Source organism: Megalobrama amblycephala, linkage group LG8, assembly GCF_018812025.1.
Source record: "Megalobrama amblycephala isolate DHTTF-2021 linkage group LG8, ASM1881202v1, whole genome shotgun sequence".
Lineage (NCBI taxonomy): Eukaryota > Metazoa > Chordata > Actinopteri > Cypriniformes > Xenocyprididae > Megalobrama > Megalobrama amblycephala.
In genome coordinates this window covers 33,771,530-33,796,745 of record NC_063051.1, presented here as the reverse complement: position 1 = coordinate 33,796,745, position 25,216 = coordinate 33,771,530, and the positions used below count along the sequence as shown (strand labels likewise).

Sequence of the window (25,216 nt, the reverse complement as noted above, 5' to 3'; positions counted from 1 at the left end):
TTACATGGCATTTCAAAGAATACCATGGGATTACCATCTTGGTAGTGTTCAAAAACATGATGTCACCAAAAATCATGTCTAAAATGACAACAATATGGTATTAACATGGTACTTTTTGTGTTTTTTGGGTAACCATGTTCCCATTTTTGGTGGCTTGTCCATTCAAAACAGCCTGTAAAGTGAAATAATATCTAATGAGCGTATTGAACATAAAAAGTATTGAACAGAAGTTGATGAACATTAGTTGCAAGCAGGTTTATTATTTAACTAAATCTAAAACTATTAAAAACATTTTTGTCAACTGAAATAAAGCTGATTAAATATAAATATATTAGATGAAGTACTTAAAATGAAAATTATTTTGGGAAATTACAGTAACTGAAATAAGTTGAAACACTAACTGGAAATAAATAAAAATAAAACTGAACTAAAAATAAACCTAAAAGGTAACAGTTTAAAAAAAACTAATATAAATGACAAAAGCCCCGCCCCTTTTCCACGCTTGTCTTTTGTCTTCCGGTTTGTATTTCCTCAGCAATCTAACGTTATTTATGAATGAACTGCTCGTTTTAAAATCTTCCCGGTCTACTTACATTTGTTAAGACATCTGCTTTAAACATTACAATGCTCATGGTAACTTTCATTAACTCTACAACAAGTAAATCCACTTCACCAGCTAATTATTCTATGACAGCGATGCCATCGAAATATATTGCTTAGCTACCGCTTAAACGGAAGTTCAAAGACAATGTTATTAAAGATGGAGGCGTGTTTGTTTCTCTGGCGCATAAGGTAAAAAAAGATGGTTCTTTAAAGGTTCTTTACACGTAGTAACAGTTCTATTTAGAACCGTATCGTCCTGAAGAACCCTTTATATGCTGAACTGATTCTGTTTAGGGTTCTTTATTCCCGCCTTTTTGTTTTTCAAATCTTTAACTGTCAACGTCACCTCATTACTGATTTTCTGGAGGTCAGCACATTCTCAACAGGTAAATGATTTCTTTCTTAAAATGTATATACATTTTAAATAGAGGCAACAGTCATATTATAAGACCAGGCAGATAGAGGAGAAACAAAAAAATAAAAATAAATAATATATAAGAATAATATTAATAATACTAATATAATATTAATAATATGAAGATACTAATATTGATGAAAATAAACTTATTAAAAAGGTTATTTATAACACCATTAATAAGGTCCTGTAGCACTTTCAAATCATGGTTCTTTATGGAACCTTATAAAAAAGGTTCTATTAAGCACCAAAACGGGTTCTGCTATTGTTACAAGCCGAAGAACCCCAATTTGATACTGTTTAGAACCATTTTTCTTAAGAGTATATGACATACTATAGTTCATCACAGTACATTTGCTCATATTATACAACGGTCAAAATACACAAAACTGGAATGATGATTACATTGGAAATTTTAATATGTTGAATCACTGATCTAGAAATGTCCTTGGTTTTCATTTTTGAAATCTGGTCACCTACGTGTGTTTGTGTATGTAAGGGGATTTCCTGTTTTTGTAAGCGCCACTGAGAGTCTCCCATTACTCTCCTGTCTCTGTGATAAGTGGACATATTTAAACATGAGTCACTGACCTGGAGTTAGAAAAACAAGCAGGGCAGCTCGCTCGCTCTCTCACACATACACACAAACAGATATATAACCATCTTCTTGCTAACACAAATGATATTCCCACCAACAATTTAAATAAAACAAACTGAGAGGCTTTTATGCACACACAGAGGAAAGAAAGCATGATGAATGGTGGTTTGTAATCAGAACAAGGCATGAAGGCATGGTATGATTACCATGCGCACCTGAGAACTCATACCGAAGATCCTGTGACAGTGCATGAACATCTAAACATCTAAATATCTGAGTTATTGTCCCCAGGCCTTGACCGACAGTTCTGTTTTTCTTTTCTTTTTTAACACTAAAGGCAGCCAGAAACAGTCACAAGGAGCTGCTTTAAGCCTGAGCTCCACACATAGCGCAGGGATAACTATAAAAGAGTGAGATGACAGCACCTAATACTTTCTACACTTTTAGCAGTGAAGTTACTGTGTTTGTAGGGTATATTTAGCAGTGACTGGGCAGTTGTTAACTGTCAGCTATAGCCTGTAGCTCGAGTTCATGTCTATTCAAAACTAAACGGTAAAGGAATGTCAGGGGTTCAAAACAAGTTATGCTGTATTGACATTTGACAGTGCTGTTGATTACTACAGAAAATAATTTTGACTTAAACTTTTTATAAACTTTTGTTTATAAAAAGAACAAAATCAGTAATACTTAAAAGTAATATACTTACAATGGAAATAGTACAAGTAGTATAAATCATCCTTTTAGTGGTGGGACTATTTTAGGCAGATGAACGTATCATTATGTATTACCAACCAATCCCTGTGGGTGGGTTTGCACATATCACGTGAAAGTTACAGATTTTATTAGCTTTATGACAGGAAAAATTGGATATAACTTTGCACAGACAAGGTAAGGAAACATTTATAATGTTTGAGTGGCTTTACCCTTGTCAAAAGAAAGCTTACTTTTAAAAAGAGCACTTGTTCTGTATATAATATACTTTAATAGAAGTATAAACTTAATGTAATGTGTTTGGGCTCTTAATTGCATGTTAATTAATTAAATGCAATTAGCTGAACTTTAGAGTGCGTATTTGACTTTAAAGTATATGGTTATACTGACGAATCTGCTGACAAGCACTTATGGTAAACTTAAATATACTGTCATTTCTATTGAAACCTGAATATCATGTATTTCATTATATATATTTGTATTAATTATAGATTTGTAATAATGAAGTTGCAATTTAATACATTTTGATATATTTTACCTTTAAATGTAATATTGAATAATACACTACAGTTAAAATTATAGTCAAGCACTTTACATGTGCTTTAGTATGTTTGTCAACACATCAAAATAAGTACTTCTTTAAAGCACAACTATTTTTTAAAACATATTAAAACATAATGATTTAAAATGTACTTTAAAGTAAAACTTTTAATTTTGCATTAATCACAAAGTGCACTTTTTAAAAGTGTACTTAACTGTGTTAAGAAACAGTCATGAAAGTCATTCATTTTACATTATTATTATTTTTAAATATATATATATATATATACATACACACACACACACACACACACACACACACACACACTGGTAACACTTTATAATAAGGTTCATTAGTTAAACATTAGTTCATGTATTAACTAACATGAACTAACAATGAGCAATACTTTGTTAATGTTAGTTAATAAAAATACAGCAATTCATTGTTTGTTCATGTTAGTTCACAGTGCATTAACTGTTAACAAATACAACCCTTGATTTTAGTAATGTATTAATAAAAGTTGAAATTAACAAAGATTAATAAGTGCTGTAGAAGTGCAGTTCATTATTAGTTCATGTTAACTAACAAACCTTATTGTAAAGTGTTATACTTTTAAGACTTGAAGTACTGTACACTACAAGTGAACATTCAATATAATTAAGCACACTTATTTTTACTTTTGAAGCAGTGTTTGACATTGACTTTCATTGTAAGAGCAATAAGATTTTATTGGTTTTTATAGGCAGAGGGAAGTTATTTTTTTGTGGTAATTGACTGCATGTTTCAAAGCTGTCAGCTTGTACTGAACCAAGAATATTTCTTTAACTTTGCCAGTACTCGTGCTGGTAAATAGCAAACCTGTAGATATAATGGACTACCAATACCTAACCAGCACTAGCCACTATAGCCAGCATGACCCAGGACCATGGAATTCATGATGGATTATACTGGTATTTTCACTAGGGTGTGTGAAGTGTTTCACTCTATTCCTTGAATTCTGAACTTACATATTTGCTTGAAAGGAAACAAACAGCGAAATTAGATCAGCTCAAGCACTGTGAAGATATTTGTTTATATTGAGACCACATATCCAAACAATGATTTCAATTACTCCATTTCGGTAAGAAGCATTCTTTTCCTTGTTGACATTTTAGGCAGATTTAACTGAATAATTATACTATGGGAAAACATTGATTAGATATCAGTTCATTATGACAATAATGCAGTATTAATATAGTTCTGCAGGCAGAAGCATTACATTTGCTGATAGTGACCTCTACTGGATAGAATGCACAACAACATCTCTGGGCCAGCTGAAGAGTTTAAAAGTGTTATCTAAACCTTGGATGAACCTAAATTAAAATCCAACTAGACTTTAAACAGGATGTGAGGATTTGTATTCATTTGTGTTCTAAAGTGGTTGATGAATAACAGGAGAAGTATTTCATGTCTGAAATGAAAGTTTCTCAGTCTCTTTCTGACAGCCTTTTATCATGGCAGTCTCTCTGTATACCCTAACTGAGTAATAATGAATGAGAGAGACAGAGAGAAAGACTCAAGTGTGTATGTGTGTGTGCGTGTGTGTGTGTGTGTGTGTGTGTGCGTGTCTACGCAAAGGGATCATGAAATATTAATAACCCCCGTGGGGTGGAGAGGTCATGTTTCAGATAGAAACGATAGATGGATCTCTAGCAATCTCTCTCCTCTTCCTGTGTTTATCTAGCCAACAATTAGCCACTCAATCAGGAACATCATTCACTCATTCTGCTCTTGTCCAAAACCCCCTCAGAATCGAGACTCGAGCATCCGATCAGACAGACAGGCATGTTTCACCACCAGGATGAAGAAATCTACATCTTAAAGGGACAGTTCACCCAAAAATGAAAATTCTGTAGTCATTTACTCACCCTCAAGTTGTTCCAAACCTGTATGAATTTCTTTCTTCTGCTGAAAAGAAGATGATATTTTGAAGAATGTCAGTAGCCAAACAGTTAATGGACCCCATTGACTTCCATAGTATGGAGAAAAATACTATGGAAGTCAATGGGGCCCTTCAACTGTTTGGTTACTGACATTCTTCAAAATATCTTTAGCAGAAGAAAGAACTTATACAGGTTTGGAACAACTTGAGGATGAGTAAATTATGACAGAAATGTCATTTTTGGGTAAATGTCACTTTAAGTCACATATCAAGTATTCTAGATTACATCTTTTTTTCCTGTCAAGCTCAAGCTTTATGCATGGATTACCCTGGAGACTCTAACAAACAGTGGTTTCCATCAAAATACCATAGTTACTACAGTTATTGCTGCTGTAAAATGACTAATGTCCTATACTTAATTTCTATACAGAGGTGACCATGATAGGTAATACCAAGTTATCACCATTTTATTGTGGAAACAATTGCTGCCAATACCATTTTGCATATTATCCTCCATCTTGAATGGTGAGTGAGATAAGAATGTGTCTGTTCCAGATCATAGAGCATTGTGCATGCCTAGATATTTTTGTAGCTGATATTAAGTTTGAGACAACTGACTTTAGACTTTTTCAGTTAGAGAAAAATGCAAGGCCGAACTGCTGCAGTTTTTAAAATGTGAACCTAAAACGTAAGTGCTAATGCTCCATTTTAAAGTTGTACATTTGCAATCTTTACCAATATGCGACAATAACCCAGTACAAGGGCATCATCTTACTATAATACATACTCAAAGTACATACTAAATACATAATTTTAGTGTACTTTTAATGCTAAGTACATACTTTTTTAGTGCACAGCATAAGTATGTAAGTTGGGATGTGACCAATTGCTCACTAAGGCAGTATTTTGCCTGCATAAACCCTGCCTTTTTTTTTTTTTTTTTTTACAATCGACTCCAAGTTAGCATTCAGATCTGCCTCTATCCAATCAACAACCAATGGTTTGAGCCAAGTCCCCACCCTACATTTTTTCATTTTGATGTCATAATATGAAAGAAAAGATATGTTGCTACTTCCGTTACCTGATATATTTTGGCATTGTGACATTTTTTTGAGAACTAATGGGAGAGAAATGAATAATTCCTAGCCCGATGGTGATCCATACTAAAGAGCATTTTCTGTGGAATTCTGCAGAATGGATGCACACATGGTGAAGTGTTAAACTGAGCTTAGAGTACTACACTCCTGCTGGTAGTTGATATCAAAATAGTATATAGACAAAAATATTTACTTTTTTTTTTTTTATTGCTTGCACACTAAAAGTGGTACTTGAGGCCCATTCAGTGAAACCATTCACTTGTATACTTAATCTTCAGACCAAGTCTACAAAACTGCAAGCACAATTGTCTACATTAGTCTCATTCAAAACCAACAGCTGTTGTGTTTCGTTTGGAAAACAGTGCCATTCAAATGCCACACTCATTTTCCGATTACTTACACCTAATGATCATGTGTGAAAACACTTATACATAATTTGTTCACTTAGAAATCAAAACTCAATGTTTTGAGAGAAGAAAATAATACATTTTCACTCTTGAATTTGTTTATTTTGTAAATATATACTGAATATGCATACAAGTCAAATCACCTTTATTTCTATAGCACTTTATACAGTACAGATTGTTTCAAAGCAGCTTCACAATAGTAACAAATTCAAATTCTGCTGTTAAGCAGCTCTAACAACCCAATAGTGTCATTATTCAAGTCAGTTCAATGTTTATTCAGCTCACTTCAATAACTGTAAAGTCGATCAAGCACCTTTATTTATATAGTACTTCATTACAGATTGTTTCAAAGCAGCTTTATAGTGAAAACAGGATTGCAACGATTGTGCATACATATACAACGTATTTGTGCATATACATGTTTGAGTGCTATGACAAACTCCTGTGCACTCCACTGCACACTCAACAAGTTTCATGTGTATATGGCTAAGCACCATTTTTAGAAGAACTTGAAGTGTTTGCTTTTGCGAGAGATGTCATCTTTAGCTGTGTCTGTGTTTTGTGGTTTTGTGTGTAGAGAAAAGGAGAAAAGGAACCAGAGTTTGAGTGCAAGCCATTGTAAAAATAATAAATAATAAATGAACATGCAAGGGCAGTGGATGGTATGATGATATGCAGTACATATACAATACATCTGATAAAATATAACTGGCCTAGTATCCTAAGAACATGATGTTCATTATCAATTTTGGGGAAAGTTACTTTTAAAAGTAATGCATTACAATATTACGTCACTCCCTAAAAAAGTAACTAATTGCGATACTTAGTTACTTTTTATAAAAAGTAATGCATTCCATTACTTTTGCATTACTTTTTGTCACCTGGGCTGGGCTTGCTTGTTTGTTTTTTAATAACAACAAAAAAAAAGTTATATTTTTGGCAAACGTTTTTTGGCCCTTTCACACCAAAAGTGAAATGAATAAGCCTCAGGCTGAAGGAAATGCATATTTACGCCTGTACAGTAGAGGGCGCAGCTCAAACAAACTTTTCAGCTGTGCTGCCATTCTGGATTAAAGAAGAATAAAATACAGCAGAATAAAGTTCAGCTTATTAGTATGGTTGGATTAGATCATTGAAGGTCAGCAGCAAAGACATTGGTTAATAAGTGAGATTAAACAAAGTATATTTGTGTAATTTAATATAGTTAATTATTACAGGTTTGCATACAATTCTGAGATTGCATTTAACTGTTTTTATTCATTTTGAGGAATACTGAATGTTTTTGTGCAAGTGAGATAAGTAAATGCATGTTCACATTTAGTCTAGAACTACAATAACCGTCATGTTCACACAGCACACACACCTCTTCTCTTTATTTCTGTCAACATGAGGGCAGGAGAGCTGTCAGTCAAGAAATGTGAAAAAGTAACTTGCTTTACTTTTTTGAAAAAGAAACTTAGATATTTTGTTGTAAATTGAAAAAAGTAGTTACTTCACTAGTTACTTAAAAAAGTAATCTGATAATGTAACTAAAGTTGCTTGTAATGTTTTACCCCAAACACTGGTCATTATTACAACTTCAATAACATTAAAACTATTATTTTGAACTCGCAGGTTTTGTGTGTGTGTGTGTGTGTGTGTACTTGAAAGTATGAGTAAAACCAAACCATGCTAAACTAATTAGTTGATCCTTTCTCTCTCTTTATATGTCTATATCTCTCTCACTTTCTTCTGTTGGTTTTACTCTGCCCACACACACACACATTACCCGCATGCAAATTATAGGGTTATTTATACGAAAGCCAGTGTTGCGGAAAGAACCCCCAAAATAAGTTTTAAATAACATAGTGAAACATTGTGTGTGTGTGTGTGTGTGTGTGAAAGCATGTCAGCACACAGTTGCTCTGCTTCCCACAAGTTTATTGCCAGTAGCTGCTTCTGTTGTGAGTGTCTGTAGCTTTGTTGTGTGTGTGTGTGTGTGTGTGTGTGTGTGTGTGTGTGTGTGTGTGTGTGTGTGTGCTGACGCACATTCTCTGTATTACCAGATTGTGCAGATTGTGACCTTTCTCTCTGTCTCTCTCTCTGTGAGCTCACAACAAAATTTAATTTAAGGGATTAAATGTTCCTATGTAAAAGGCCAGCAAAACAAGAGCTTTCCAGTGCAGAACAGTTTGCCAAGGTATGAAAACTATGAAACACAATTTAAACTGATTTGCTCTCTTAATCTACTGTCTCTATTAATCTTTTCTTACTCCTTTCATGTCTGCTCTTTCAATTTTCATTCTTGTATCACCTATTTCTCATTCCTGTCTCATTAATTTTTTATTCTCAGCCATCCCATCAGTGTCACTTCACTGAACTGTGACTGTTGAACACTAAACTTTCAAGGCCGTTCTTCGAAGTATGATAACTTTCAGTAGCACAAACCTGAGAACCACTTACCCTCATGAAAAGACCAACATACAGTAAGATTTTAACGCTAGTAACCAACATGGGATACGGGTGTGCTGGTGTTGTATCATTATAAAGTTAATGCTGGTTGACCAGTTTCACCAGCTTGTGCTGGTAAACAGCTTGGCAATATTCCAAACTAGACCAGATAAGCATGAATCAGCATGGGATATTATGCCAGCCTAAGCTGGTCTTTTGAGCAGGCCATCCTGCTAGTGATCAGGTTTTAGAAATTGGATATGTTGCTTTGATAACAGAAAAACAGAAAATCCCAGGTTTATTGCAAGTGAAACCAAATTTGTCCAGAGAAAGAATGGGATCCCAGGTCACTTTACTTTTCCTTTCAATTCATTGTCTCAAACTATTAGCACAGCATTTCACTTTTGAATATGATGTTACAGAACTAGAAAGCAGCAATGCTTAAAATACTTATATACCAAAACATGATTAGGGGAAACAAACTGATGCTCACAAAATGTATCTCTACATATCTTCTGTCTGTTGTCAGACTGGACAGGATGCCAGATGTGGAAATGCATATGGATAAATACTACAAATTCAAAGTTTGGAAACAGTAAGATTTTTTTAATTTATATATTTATGTATGAGTAATTTGAATTGTTTTGATAGTGCAGTTGGTTGAAGAGTTACGATAGCATGAATACAGTTTGGTTAGATGTATTGGCAATGACACAGCTGGTTTAATAATTAATATTAAGTTATTAAATTAAACATAGCCCAATTCAATTTTCTCTGGAAAAAGTCATAGATTTAAGACCAAAGATTGCACGTTTTATGTACCCAAAATGAATTATATCTCATGTTTAACCACTATAAGAGCCAGCAGCAAATCCCCGAAGCACTGGCCGAGATGAAGCTGTTCTCAGCGGGTACACGAGCTCTGAACGATCGCTGACGGCCTGGAGCTCGCATCTCCGAAAACGTCTAAACAATCATTAAAATAGGTGCTATGATTAAATATGATTAAATATTTCAGGTCTAAACAACTACATTCTCACCTAAAAAAAAAAAAACTCTTAAAACTACAACAAGTGTAGTATTTGTAAAAAATACGGAGGAATTTTTTTTGAGCTGCCATGACAGTCGCTTCAATAGTGATACAAATGATGAAAAGTTATCACTAAAATATTGCATGCTGTCAGCCAATCAGATTCGAGAACCAGAAAGAGCTGTCGTATAAATGTATTTATTTATTTGCATTGTTACAAAAAATTCTATTTCAAACAAATGCTGTTCTTTTGAACTTTCTATTTATCAAAGAATTTACAAAAAAAAAAAAAACTAGAATGGTTTCCACAAAAATATTAAGCAGCACAAATATTTTCATTGTTGATAATAATAAGAAATGTTTCTTAGGCACCACATCAGCATATTAGAATGATTTCTGAAGGATCATGTGACACTGAAGACTGGAGTAATGATGCTGAAAATTCAGCTTTGCCATCACAGGAATAAATTACATTTTAAAATAAATTATAACAGAAAACAGTTATTTTTAATTGTAGTAATATTTCACAATATTACTGTTTTTACTGTATTTTTTTATCAAACAAATGCAGCCCTGGTAAGACACTGCTTTCAAAAGCATTAATAAATCTTACTGACTCCAAACCTTTATTGGTAGTCCAGCTCTCTAACCGGTGAATGTGCTTCAAAGAAAGAATATGTTTGCAAAGAATGTGAATTTGTTGTAAAATACCCAAAAGTTAACCATGTCTTTCAGTACATTATCTGTTACTGTTAGCATATAGGCACTTCATTTTCAAACAGGATCTCACAGACAGAAGAGACAGTTGGAAGTTAACAAAACAACAAGAAAAAATGTACAAAAACAGATCATTTAAATACCAAAGAATGATGAGGGGAAACAAACAGACCCTGAAGAAATGTGAGTATATGTATCTTTAGATTTTATTTAGAATGCCTAGGATTTATCTATATGTTGCAGTCCACCAGTGAAATATCATAAAAACATCATCCTAATGCACACACTCTTTCTTTTCATTAACAGACAGACTCAAGAGCTCATAATTTGTCTTCTGCACATTCTCATTCTCTCATTCTTTCTCTTTCGCTCTGAGACTCACCACATGTTGCGCCGTCGGTTTCTCAAACATTTGCTTCAGACTGCTGAGTGGGATGTCAAACTTCTCAATGCGCCTGTTCTCCTCCAGGTCCTCTTTAGCGTCCACAGGCCGCAGTGCGAGAGGAGATGAACAAGCGTACTCTCCTTCTTTCAACACCTCGGGTCCATTTCCTGATTGAGTTTCCATTGTTCAGGAAACCAGATATTCCAGCCTCCCCCACGAGAGCAGAGAGGACCACTACTGAGAGAGTGGACAGAGGAAGAGAGACACGCTGAGAGAGAGGAAAAGAGAGCAACGGAGGGATGTGGAGGAAGGACTGCGTGGCACAATTGTGGTGTCTAGGAGGCCGAACCAGAAGGACAAACCGAGGACAGCCTTGAAGGAGGAGAAATGGAAAGAAAAGAAAAAAAAAACTTCTCTGTGAACTCATGCTATGAATTTCCTTCCAGTAAACACAATCACACGCACACACAGAATGCCAAAGTTAAGGGTTTCAAAAGCATTGCAGTTCGGTAAAACATAATCGCACACACTCCTGGCAACAGGAAACAAACATCACCCCTGAACAAATCATGGAAACTTGACCACAGCCCTCCTCACGGCTTTGACACCAACACCCTTTCCTTTCAACACACACACATTTCCTAAAAAAAGAACCCACCCAGAGACTGTATCCTGCACACAGCCATAAAATTCCCAAAAACTTAAAAAAAAAAAAAAAAGAAGAAAATAAATTTTATTTAAATAAAGACTGAACTACACTGAAAAACATCTGGCGAAGGATTTCCTTTGAAAAAATTTCCACTCAGAAAATGTTAGTCACTTTCACAAATAATTACAAAGAAATGGCAAGACTAGTAACATTGAATTAAACATAACATTTTGAAGTAGAATAATTTTGTAAAACGTATTTCAGTAATCTTCACCTTCATTGGAGACCACCATTGGAAATCAACCCCCTCCCCGCCCCACATGCTTTTTGCTAGGGACTGAAATGTGCCGGTGATTCATACTGGTTGAAAGTCTCCTCATATCCTGGATACCATGTTAAACACATTTTCTATAAATGTATACCGTCTGTGGAAGGCGTAGGACCATAAAATGTTCATCCAATTATTATATTCGGTCCAAATGAAATAATACAATGACTACCTGCCTGTCAACGTGTGTTTTTACATCCTGTTCGCGCAGACATCATACGCCATCAGTGCGTTTCATGCTATGCAGAGTTAGACAGTGTTTATATTCATTATTATTATAATGTTATGAGACAGTTAGTTTAAAGGTGCTAAAGAGGATCTTTTCGTCGACTGAGAAAATTAAGACTGAGTTTTTGAAATGAGCGCATGCGTAAGAACAACCCCCCTCCTTCACAGCTCATTTCGAGGGAACGCCTCCCAAAACTCGTGCAGGAGTATTGGAACACGAGTGTTTACCACCGGCATTCGCTGTGTCGTGTTAGTGGATTCATTATGTCGGACTCACTGCAGGTAACTCATAATCTGCATTTGTTACTCCTGTCTCCTGACAAAAACATTGCATGCAGCGCCTGTGGAGTGTGGAAAGTTACTGGAGCACGCAGCCGCGCTCGTCTCTCACAAGGAACGTCACGGCAGTGATTGACAAGCCAGAGGGCCAATCGTTTACACGATGATCGCGTAAACGATTCGCTGATGTTTTTAAGGTCCTACCTCATGCACAGATGATGTATATTAATAGAGTGCCCCAGGGATGACGTGTTTTTGTAGGCCAACCCGGAAGTTAGCGGCGCACGGGTTCCCTCGGTTGAAAGCCTATGCATTTTTCCCATAGACTTTTGGAAAATCGCAGAAAATAAGCTCTGTGTTTAACAAAGGGTTATGACACTTACACGTTTTGTCTATCAAGATAATCTTTACAAGTTAACACAACATTTATAGATTTTGAAGCCTAAATAAAGTCGTCAGATATAAAAGGCTAACATTAGGCTATAAACGGACTATAGCACACCATGGTCGCGGATCAACGTCGTCACCACCAAGCCTCCTCAAACTGTATTTAAAAAACAACTTGTTTTTGCTCGCTGTCATGCTCGCTGATTATGATCTGTGCTGTTATGAATACTTTTCCACTTTTTCATGAGAAATGCTGTCCAAATGTCCCGTTTTTAGTGATGACGTCTAAAGTCCCCGCCAAAGGAAGTAGTCCCTTTTAGCAACTTGTTAGCAACCGCCGATTTTAAGACACAGTAAAAGTTTAAAAAATCACAAGTGGGTTATAACTGGTGTGTCATAGATCAAAACATGAAAGTATTTAGAGGCTTTGTTAACCAAAGACCTTATTTCAGGCGATTTAGCAAAAACCCATTCAAAAAACCCATAGACTTTACGGCATTGGAACTGGAAGTCCTAAAATGGCATTTTAATGCTAACTCGCTTCCGGGTTTTGCCTACAAAAATGCGTCATCCCTGGGGCACTCTATATTATTCCTTTCAGTGCACCTAATAAATAGTCTTTTATCAGTTAGTAAAGACAGTTTCAAGTAATATTGCAAAAATGTATAAAACAAAACATCCTCTTTAGCACCTTTAACGGCGTCTCTTGTGCCACTTTGCCGATAGCTAAGTGTGTGTGTGCATTCTTGTGTTTTGGGGGGTGGTGTGGCTTTGGACAGAGGGATGGGATTGTATGCTTTCAATGCTGCTAGCAGGCTAACGTTAGCATTTGCCAGACCACTTACTGCAACTTTATAAGAAAAAAATAAGATTGCATATTGTGATTTACACATTAGAGCTCACAATTGCGACATATAAAGCCAAAATTCAGAGAGCTTATCTCATAATTGCCACTTTTTTATCGAAAAAAACAACAACAAAAAAAACCCCATGAATTTTAGCTGGTGATCATGAGTGCTTTATACAAGTGCTACTCCTCAAGCAGCTTATAACATTTGAATTGTTTCTGTAGTATTTGGTCTGCGTATGATGAGAATTTAGGCTCTATTGTTAGTATCTGTTCACAATAACTGATTTATATTTTTACTTGTATCTTAGTTACAATAAATAAATGGGGCAACCATTGTATTGTGTCCTAACCAGGCATGACACAAAACGTTTACAGTGACAATATAGTTACATTACTGTTCAAAAGTTTGGGGTCAGTCAAAATATTTTTACATTTTTTAATGAAATTAATACTTTTATTAAGGACACATTCATCAAAAATGACAGTAAATACATATAATGTATTACAAAAGATCTAATTCAAATGAATGCTGTCCTTTTGTAGCCTGACATGGTCATACTCCATTCTAGTTCGAATATGAGTCTGATACTGCTCCATTGGGCTTTGATTATGGGGGCGTATTTCAACCGATCCAGGAAAGACCTCAATTGGATAGACCTACAACCAATCAGAGCTACAGAGTAAGTGACGTATGTTGAGCGACGCATAGTTGTCAACAGAACTCTTCTTAGCGACCATCGGGGCCAGCTGATAAATCAAACTTTTGCCGAATTCCGTAGGAAGGACGGCAAAGACATCTTTCCCATCGACAAATGCCTTGATCGCGGTCCTCTATTCCTTTTTTCAAAATAATGCGCTGTCGATATCTTCTATAACGGACGCGATGGCGGAATCTACACATCTCAGTTCTTCAACAGCCATCATTGTTGTAAACTAACCTTGACCTTTCGCAAAGACTCGCCCCCCTTAGTTACTGTTGCTTTGTCCGACAAGCCGTGGCGCTGTCACGCCACACAGAGTGGAAAATACATCGCGGAGCAAAGAGGAAACTGACAACACATCGACAGACGAGACAGAGCAGGTTACTTATGATATTAAACAAAGTCCCAGCTTTCAAACTGTGTAGTTATTAAAAAAATTCAAACAATAAAAACCGTTTTGTGGCTCTTTAATGTGTTGTGACCATGATCGTGACAGATTGCTGTAGCGCCTCAGCTCAAGAGGCTCGTGAACCGATCATCTCTTCCTACTAGTCCATTTATAGCATCAAATAAACATGAATGAACATGAGAATGAATGTTGTTTCAAACGCGGAAAGACGTCAATATGCACAGTTTTTCAAGTTTAACTCCACCGAGGTTAATGTTCTAACTCCTGACTGCTTTGTCGGACAAAATGTTGGATGCGGCGTTCTGATTGGTTAGATTGCTTGTCAATCAAACTCCCCAAGCGCTCTTTGATGACGTGGCTGATTACGTTTCTGGTGATAATAGGCTTGTTTGAGGTGCGCCTAGCCTCGCCTGAAGTTCAGCCGAGAGTAGGCGGCTGCAGTTAGGGGAGGAGTGAAAAAAGTGCAGGCAAGACGAACAGTTCTCTGTTCTCGTAGTGGATCAGAACCTACGAGATCAAAGGCGGATATCGCGGGATTCACACTCGTGCGCTGTGTTGCTGATAAACTGGATGTAATTTAAGTTCCGTTGCTTTTATATGAAAATAAACATAATGAACAATACACCCAAAGTACTTATTTATTTCCATTCGAAAGATGTGTGTATCAATCATTTTTACTTTAATTATAGACATGCTTTTATATATTTTTTTTTATAAATGACAACGTTCGCATAACCCATAGAGAGATCACTGTGTCAGAGAGTTTGGGAATATTCACACATTATTATTACACATAAAAACATGATATTAGAGTTTTAAAATCAAACATTTTAAATCAGATCAATACATCACGGTTGTTTAAACCAATAAGCTTTAAGCTGTGTCGTCAGCAAGTCGTTTCCCATCGTGCTTTTGGTCAGCGCAGTCGGTGGAGAGCAACTGCGCTCGACTGCAGAATCCGACACGTCCGCCTCGCACTCGCGAGAGGTTTTTGACACACGTCGGCATGACATCAGAGCAAGGCGGCCCACCCTCGGACACATTTCTAACCGGCATGCATCTCGCGGTGATCACCGGTGATCGGTTCTGCGCAGAATTTGCTCATCTCAAACAAGCCTATTCTGTCAATCATCGCCCTGACAATGTGATTGGTCCGAACAGTTTCTGTTCGGGCATAATTACTCCTCTACAGATCGAGTCCAGACCGAACTCCCCGACCTCAAAATGTTGTGGGCGGGGCTAAGTTCGGCTGGCATCCAGGCTAGTCCTTTTGACCCTTTTTCACAGAAATATTAAGCGGCACAACTGTTTTCAATATTGATAATAATGTTTAGAATGATTTCTGAAGGATCATTTGACACTGAAGACTGGAGTAATGGCTGCTAAAACAGAAATAAATTACATTTTAAAATATATTAAAATAGAAAACAGTTCAGTTGTAGTCTAATAATATACAGCATTATTACTGTTTTTAACTGTATCAAATGAATGCAGCCTTGTTGAACAGATTTCTTGTTAAAAAATTGTAAAATCTTATCGACCCCAAACTTTTGAACTGTAGGGTATATACGATAGAACTAGATTTTGGGCCAATGAGATATCAGGCAGTGGACAAAATGTCCTGTCATGGTCACAGCTAGACATGACACAAACTGAGCTTTTATCACTACATTGCCTGGTTAGGACATTGTTTTACTCTCATGCATATTGTTTTTACAAACAGTTGAAATTATTTCCTGTGGTAATCAACAGCATGCCATAGATGCTGTTGATAGATCTGAGCTTGTAAGCAGAAAAAAATCAACTGCTGTGCTTCAACTCATTCTTATTGTGAACAGTTTTATCATGACTGCATGATTATCTTACAGGAAATGGCCATAGACAGACGGATGAATGGAGGAAAACCGTTATATATATAAACCGGTGGGAGGATTCTGTGACCAGCATTACTTTAGTAAATGAATTCCACACAGGACACGTTCAGACGGCTGAGTCACGGACAGGTGAAAACATGTGACCTAGATTTACACGCTCTTACCTTCTGCTACAGAGGGTGCTTGTACTTCACTGAGGAGACTGTAAGAATGTCTGATGAGGCGAAAAGATGGAGATTGCAAGTACAGAGCAGGAGAGATAATGGAAGAGAGGGAATGATGGGGTCAGGTTAATGCAAACTAATGATAAGAGAAGTAAGACACGACTGTAAGGAGAGAGAGAGGAGGAGAACGTCACAGAAATGCATTATTCAACTCACAGAAACACAGCTCGCTTACAGGCCCGTCCACTCATCTTACATACAGTACTACACACACACCGAAATACAGAGAGAGAGACATTCTGCTAGAGTTTACTCATTTGTGGACGATATTTCTAGACATTTTGAAGGAGGGCCAGATTTTTATTTTTATTTGTTTTTTGCACAAACCTCACATTGTGTGCTTAATTAGTCTACAATACTCAGTGAAGCAGCCAACTAAATCCAGAAAGTTAAAGGATAGTTCACCCAAAATGAAAATTCTGTCATCATTTACTCACCCCCAAGTCGTTCCTAACCTGTATGACTTTATTGCATCTCCTGAACACAAAAGAAGATATTTTGAGACATGTCTCAGTTTTTTTATTCATTCAGTGGAGTCAGTGGTCACTAAACTATTACCAACATTCTTCTAAATATCTTCTTTTGTGTTCCACAGAAGAAAGAAAGTCAATCGACATTGAGGGTGAGTAAATGAAGTGAATGAATTTTTGGGTGAACTATTCTTTTAATTCCAATAGAAATAACTCAAAAATATTTCAAATGTTGACTAAAAAATGAAAATATAAAATAAATAAAATTATTTAATTTAAACTTCGTTAAACTTAGAAAACATAATTCAAAAGGTTTTAAACGACAGTTTGCTTTTGCATTAATTGAACTGACATTAATTGAATTCTATACTTATCAAATTTAACTAAATTAAAGGGTTAGTTCACCCAAAAATTAAAATTATGTCATTAATTACTCCCCCTTCGTTCATCTTCGGAACACAAATTAAGATATTTTTGATGAAATCTGATGGCTCAGTGAGGCCTGCATCACCAGCAATAACACTCCCTTTTTCAGTGCCCAGAAAGCTGCTAAAGACATATTTAAAACAGTTCATGTGACTACAGTGGTTCAACCTTAATATTATAAAGTGACGAGAATACTTTTCGTGTGCCAAAAATAACAAAATAGCAACTTTATTGCACAATATCTAGTGATGGGTGATTTCAAAACACTGCTTCATGAAACTTCAAAGCTTTATGAATCTTTTGTTTTGAATCAGTGGTTCGGAGCGTGTATCAAACTGCCAAAGTCACGTGAACTATTGAAGTTTCAAAACACTTATGTAACCAAGCCTCGTTTACTGAAATCATGTGATTTTGGTGCGCTGAACCACTGATTCGAAACAAATGATTCGTAAAGCTTTGAAGCTTCATGAAGCAGTGTTTTGAGATCGCCCATCACTAGATATTGTGGAATAAAGTTGCTATTGTTATTTTTGGCACACCAAAAGTATTCTCATCGCTTCATAACATTAAGTTTCAACCACTTTAGTCACAAGAACTGTTTTAAATATGTTTTTAGTAGCTTTCTGGGCATTGAAAAAGGGAGTGTTATTGTTGCCGATGCAGAACTCACTGTGCCATCAGATTTTATCAAAAATACCTTAATTTGTGTTCTGAAGATGAATGAAGGTCTCACAGGTGTGGAACGACATGAGAATGAGTAATTAATGACAGAATTTTCATTTTTGGGTGAACTAACCCTTTAAGCATATTTAAATAAATCTAATTTAGACCATTTGTTTGAATATTACTTTTGGAAAATTGTGTTATCATATCATAATACTTTGAAAATGATTTTTGAGTGAAGCAGCTAATAAAAGTGAAACAGCAGAGAGCCTTACACATATTCTTGAGGACGACCATGAATTACCATCACCATACCATTCAGTTCTTTTAATAAACTATCATCAACACCTGACAAGCAAAGACTGGAAGTCTCACATTAGTCTTCTCATGGCCTGGAAGGCCCTGTGACATTTTGTTCACAATGGGGAAAAAACTCAGCCCTCCTAAAAAGGAATTTTTATGTTCTTGTAATGAGCATTCTTTAGCTGTTTGGTCCCAGACTCTTTAAATGGCTCTCTATTGTATTGCACTCTTGTGTTTGGGACCATTTTCAGTTTCATGAAAATAGTTCTTGGTGGTCAGACATTATCATGCAATACACTGACTCTGGAGAGTAAAATATTGTAGTGTATATTCGACCATGTGTTGAATCTGTCATCTCAGTTGTTTCCAGTCTTTGAGTGGAGATGAGATTGGTAAAGAGAAGTGTTTCAGGTTGGATTGAGGTTGTCTTTCTCTGTTTCTTTCTCTCCTTCACTCTCTCCTCACTTGACCTACTTATCTTCTACTTCTGGCAATATGAGATTCCACGGAGGAACACAGCTCAAAGAGTTAAATGCATTGTTCCTTGGATCACATGCCTTTCTTCTCATCACTTTTACCCATCAGAACATTTATCCATGTGTTACAAAGAGGGACATTTCTAGTCTCTTTGCAGCTTGTTGGGTTTGGTAAAATGCCTGTACTTTCCCTTTAACACAAATGCAGATGGTGAGATGGTTTCCACCTCCCCTCCCTTCCCTTTTTTAAACATCATCAGGCTTTTTCTTTTATTTTCCCACATTTTTACTTGGTGGAAAAATTGAGCTGGTGACATTCAGAAGCAGTTACTCACAGCATTTAAAGAGCCGCACACACATTTAGGAGCTCACACATTTACACAAGCATACAATAAACCCGTGTGAAAAAGAAGGGCTCTTAATTGATAGATAATGTAATATTAATGACATAAAAGGCTACTTAAAGAGATTACACTTTCATGACTGTTTCTTAACTGTTAAAAAGTGCACTTTGTATTGTAATAATGTCAAATTAAAAGTTTTACTTAAATTGAATTTAGGTCATTATATTTTAATAATCTTTTGTTGTGCTTTAATGAACTATGCTTGTTTTGATGTGAACAAACGAAAGTGCATGTAAAATACTTGATTGTAATTTTAACTGTAGTGTGTTATTTTATATTACAATTAAAGTATTTTAAATTCAAAATTACAACTTAAACTTTATCAAATGTGTAATTACATATTTAAATACATGACACTACAATTATTTTCAATAGAAATTATATTAAAGTATTGTAGTTTACCATTAAAAACAATAGAATTATGAAATTACATATAAAAATGTATCTAATTCCTACTTAGAGTTAGTTCACCCAAAAATGAAAATTCTGTCATTAATTACTCACACTCATGTCGTTCCAAACCTGTAGACCTTCGTTCATCTTCGGAACACAAATTAAGATATTTTTGATGAAATCCAAGAGGGTTTTTTTTATCCTCCATAGAAAGCAATGTAAGTACCACATTCAATGTCCAGAAAAGTAGTAAAGACATGGTTAAAATAGTCAACATGACTACAGTGGTTCAACCCTAATGTTATGAAGTGATGAGAATATTTTTTGTGCACAAAAAACAAACAAAAATAATGATTTATTCAACAATTTCTTCTCTCCCCTGTCATTCTCCTACACTATTTACGTTCAGTGCTTCCAGGTTCTACGGCAGAACGCCGACTCTGTGGCTGAACCACTGTAGTTAGGTTGACTAACCTCTCAAATTTCGTCAAAAATAAATTCATTTGTGTTCCGAAGATGAGGTCTTACAGGTTTGGAACGACATGAGGGTGAGTAATTAATTTCATTTAATCATTTTTGGGTGAACTAACCCTTTAAATGTGTCATAAAAGTACTCTTAAGTTGAACTAACTACATTTAATAAAACATTTTAACTATTACATCTTCATTTAACTGTAAATAACATGCCAGTTAACTGTCCAAAAAATTACACTAAGTTTGCATTTACTGTAAGTATATTCCTTTAAAGTATATTGTTTCTGTATTAAGTGCTATTTTTAAAAGTAGACCTATACTAACGTGTACTTCTTTTCCACAAGAGGTTCAAAGGTTTAGTTCAACCAAAAATTAAAAAAACAAACAAAAAAAAACTGTCAATCAATTACCCTCATGTCGTTCCAAACCTGTAAGATATTTTAAATGAATTCTGATGCTTCAAAAAGTTCATAAAAAATTTCTGCTGAAGAGACACAATTGTTTTATATGATAAACAGATTTAATTTAACTTTTATTCACATTGCACACATCAGAAACGGAAGCTCAAACAAACTTGCTTGATGTGTGAAAACCAATGCGGTTTATTCTTGTGTGTAATGCAGCATGTTTGAACCAGAGCCAATAAAAAATGGATTCCACAAGAACCAATGAGATTTGTTCTTATATTTTCTTTGTGAGAAAGTGCAAAGTGGTAGTTGGGTGGACTGTCAACGGAGGGACAGAAATCTTTCAGATATCATTTGAAATACAGGTTACGGGTTTGGAATGACATGAGGGTGAGTAATTAATGACACAAGTTTTTTATTTTGGGGTGAACTAACCCTTTAAGAGAGACTTTCTTAAGACAGTGATTTTTTTTGCACAAACCTCACACTGTGTGCTTAATTAGTCTACAATACTCAGCGAAGCATCCAACTAAATCCAGAAAGTTAAAGGATAGTTTACCCAAAATGAAAATTCTGTCATCATTTAATCACCTTCATGTCATTCCAAACCTGTTTGACTTTCTTTCATTTCATTTCATGTCCACTATAACATGAATAAAAAGATGCAAGCCCTAATAAAGACTTAATTTGAAGTTTTTTATACACAAAGATTTCAGGATGTAGGCTATAACTTTAATTATGGTTATTTGTTAATGGTGCTCAAAGTCTGTGTGCTCAACTGACCACATTCACAGGCACATTTCCACGCATACGGTATACACTTTGGTGTCTTCTGAGATTTAGATGCAAAAATATTTAATAGGTCTACTAGATATTAAATACATACCAAGAAAATAAATTAGTTTTAAGCACATTTTAACCCCTGACAGTAGCTATTGAGTTTTTGACCTCTTGCACAATTAAAAATCCAATTCATTGTAGTAAAACATAATTTCTTAAGTGACAAAATGCATTACCTAAAACGTAAAAAGGAGAATTCCTTAAAACGGTGTAATTTACCTGAGTCTGATCATCAGCATTTTCTAAAGCACCTTTTTTCACTGACTATTTACTGAAAACGTAGCGATTAGTTACTTTATCACTTGATCAAAACATGATTTAAAAAGTGCAGGCTATGGCCCCTTTAAGAGAGAAATCATTAAAAACTCCCTGCTCATGTGGTGCAACGCCACGTTTGCTTATGAAGGGCAAACGCCGATCATACAACACATGTGTACCATCATTCAACCACAAGAGGGCGCCTCGGACTATTTAGAATGAGACTTTATTGAAATCTGGCTTTGGTACCCGTGTCAGTCACTCACCAACCCCACCCTCTATTTTTTTAGAATATGGTGCGGATATTAATCTGTGCATCTCTGATGTTATCCTTCATTATTTTTCTGTTTTTTGATTCATTTGATTTGGGGGAAAAAATGGAGAAACAAACGCACTTTCAGACCATAAAGAACCTTATCAGCTCATACATAAACACAGCAGCGTCATCTCCTGTAGCAGACCTCACCATAAAAGACTAAAAGAATCAGACAGGGACAGTGTGACATCAGGAAACGTGAGCCTGTGTCTCTCTCTATGACTGAACAGAAAGCATGAATGAGTGAGTGTGGGAGAGAGGGGATGAGAGACACTGAGAATGAGGGCTGTTGGTTGGGGAAAGCCTGCTGCAAACCCCAGAGCACTATGGGTAGATGCTGTGTGATCAATCACTGAAGGGTGTACTGTGATGTCAGGTTGCCAGGCAACAGGAAGAAAGGCACTCCAGCAGGGTCACTCCTGATTGCAGAGTGTTTCTCCATGTACACACACACACACACACACACACACAGTCTTGCTTCCATGTTAAAACAGGAGTCCGGCAGTACTAGAAGGATGATTGCAGCAGTTAATCTCACCCAACAGACTAAATTTAGACCCTCTCCTGTTCTTACCTCTCTTCTACACCTCCTTCCATTTCTCTTCTCAGCCATTTGTGATGTCCAGAGGTGAAATGTTCACAAAATAATGGCTATATCGACTGATAGCTATTTGTTATATTTGGATTATTTATTAATTTTTGAATGGCACAAATATACTAATACAGCCAATAGACTGGAGACAAACGCTGCTTATTTGACAAAAAAAAAAAAAAAAAAAAAACATTTCCAAAATAACTGTCTTATAGGCTTTTCAGTTACTGGTTTCCCAAAATGTGCTTTATTTTGGAAAACTACAGTGGATGTCTGCAAACTCTGCTCGGCTTCAGAGGAAATCAATTCATATTGCACATTCAAAACAAAAGGTACACGATTGCAAATCATAAGCATTTTCAAGTAACCCAACAAAAAGGTATGTATTTCTCTGCCATGATTCTCTCTCGAAATTATATTTGCAAAGTACTTTCAGACTGCGTAATAACGAATATAATAAGTTTAACTTTGGTACAAAAAATATGATCTTTATTCTTTTGGCTTTTAAAATAACGTCACCATGTAATTGGTTAATATAGTGCATGCAGTTTACTACCACACTACGAATGAAATATGACGACCACTGATTGCTTCATAAATTTTTATGTACATTTAAAACCAGGACCTGGCCTTCACATGTAGCACTGTGCAAAAAAATGTAAACAAAATAAGTCAATTTAAAAAAACCAAACAAACAAAACAATAACATGAGCTTCAAACTACTATTTACATTATAAACAATAAAGAAAATGAGAATAAAGAACATCGATGGTGGCCCCAGTACATACAGTCAAAACACATATAGATCTCTCATATTCTTTTTCTCTTTCACGCTCGCACGTACACCTCTCACACACTGATCACATGCATCCAAATGACAGTTTAAGTGGCGTGTAAAAGTGCTCCTCTACAGAGTTGAGTACAGAGGTGAGATACAGCGTGCCAGTATATACATACAAAATCACCACCACTAATTCAACAGAAGAGCTCATGTCGTAATCGTATTATTCAGCTGAACTCAGGGTGTTGCTGTTGCTCGGCGACAGACATTGAACTTCAGAAACGAGGAAAATTGTTTTTCAGTAGACATCCACTGACAGGTTGACCTGCACCTATGCACGGAATGGTATTAGATCTGGAAGATCTATGCATGTTTTTTTTTTTCTTTCTTTCTTTTTGTTCAAAATAAAATGAGGAGGTGAGACATGTGGCTGTCTGGCACAGAGACATTCAGTAGGGTGACATTGGCGTTTCCTATCACGTTCACCAGTGAGTGTACATTCAGGCTATCCGAAGTCTGCTAACATTGCGCTCATTTACGGAGGGGTGGAATGGATACGTGTCTTGTATTCGCCATCATCTGTGGTGTACAAATTAAAAGAATGTTTAGGCTTCAATGAACAGCATTTGTTGCATAATATTGATTACCATCGGAAATAAAGTCCCTAAAATAAGAATCACTACCAATAGAAGTAAGCATCTAAAGGGTTTGCGTGCCAAGATGTACAACTCATATTTACATTAAATCTTATGTGAAAGGAAATAATAAATAATTATATAAAAAAAGAATCATTATTTGAGAATTTAAAAGTAATTTTTGTAGTAAGATATTTTTTTTATTTAATTTCTGTGGTTTTTGCTATTCCAGAAACGTGTTGTTTGCACCAGGTGTCAGGTAAAGACATAATAAACAACTTCTGATTAGACGCACAGAAAAAATATAGGATGTGCCCCTTTAAAGGGTTAGTTCACCCAAACTGAAAATTCTGTCATTAATTACTCACCCTCATGTCGTTCCACACCACATCTTCGGAACACAAATTAAGATATTTTTGATCAAATCCGATGGCTCATTGAGGCCTGCATTGACAGCAAGACAATTAACACTTTCAATGCCCAGAAAGCTACTAAAGACATATTTAAAACAGTTCATGTGACTACAGTGGTTCAACCTTAATGTTATGAAGCGATGAGAATACTAAAATAACAAAAATAATGACTTAATTCAGCAATATCTAGTGATGGGTGATTTCAAAACACTGCTTCATGAAGCTTCACAAATCTTTTGTTTCGAATCAGTGGTTCAGAGCGTGTATCAAACTGCCAAAGTCACATGAACCATTGAAATTTCGAAACGTTTTGAAACACTTATGAAGTAACTAGCCTCGTTTACTGAAATCACGTGACTTTGGCAGTTTGATACACGCTCCGAACCACTGATTCGAAAAAAAAAAGATTTGTGAAGCTTCATGAAGCAGTGTTTTGAAATCGCCCATCACTAGATATTGTTGAATAAAACCGTTATTTTGTTTTTTTGGCGCACAAAAAGAATTCTCGTCGCTTCATAACATTGAGAGAATTTTCATTTTTGGGTGAACTAACACTTTAAGATAGAAATAACTAAAAAATC

The 25,216-nt window shown here is 35.7% G+C and overlaps 1 protein-coding gene across 3 annotated transcripts in view; it reads right to left on the bottom strand.

Annotated features, from left to right (window-relative positions):
• Window positions 1-11,548, bottom strand: part of xirp2a (xin actin binding repeat containing 2a) — a 34,727-nt gene extending 23,179 nt beyond the window's left edge. The window contains exon 1 of one of the 3 annotated variants that reach the window (XM_048200763.1): window positions 10,853-11,548. In XM_048200763.1, coding sequence (XP_048056720.1) covers window positions 10,853-11,038 — 186 coding nt within the window. In that variant the 5' untranslated portion in view covers window positions 11,039-11,548. The remainder of the gene's footprint in view (window positions 1-10,852) is intronic. The other 2 variants (XM_048200764.1, XM_048200762.1) reach the window with 2 other exon arrangements.
• Window positions 11,549-25,216: the final 13,668 nt, after the last annotated feature.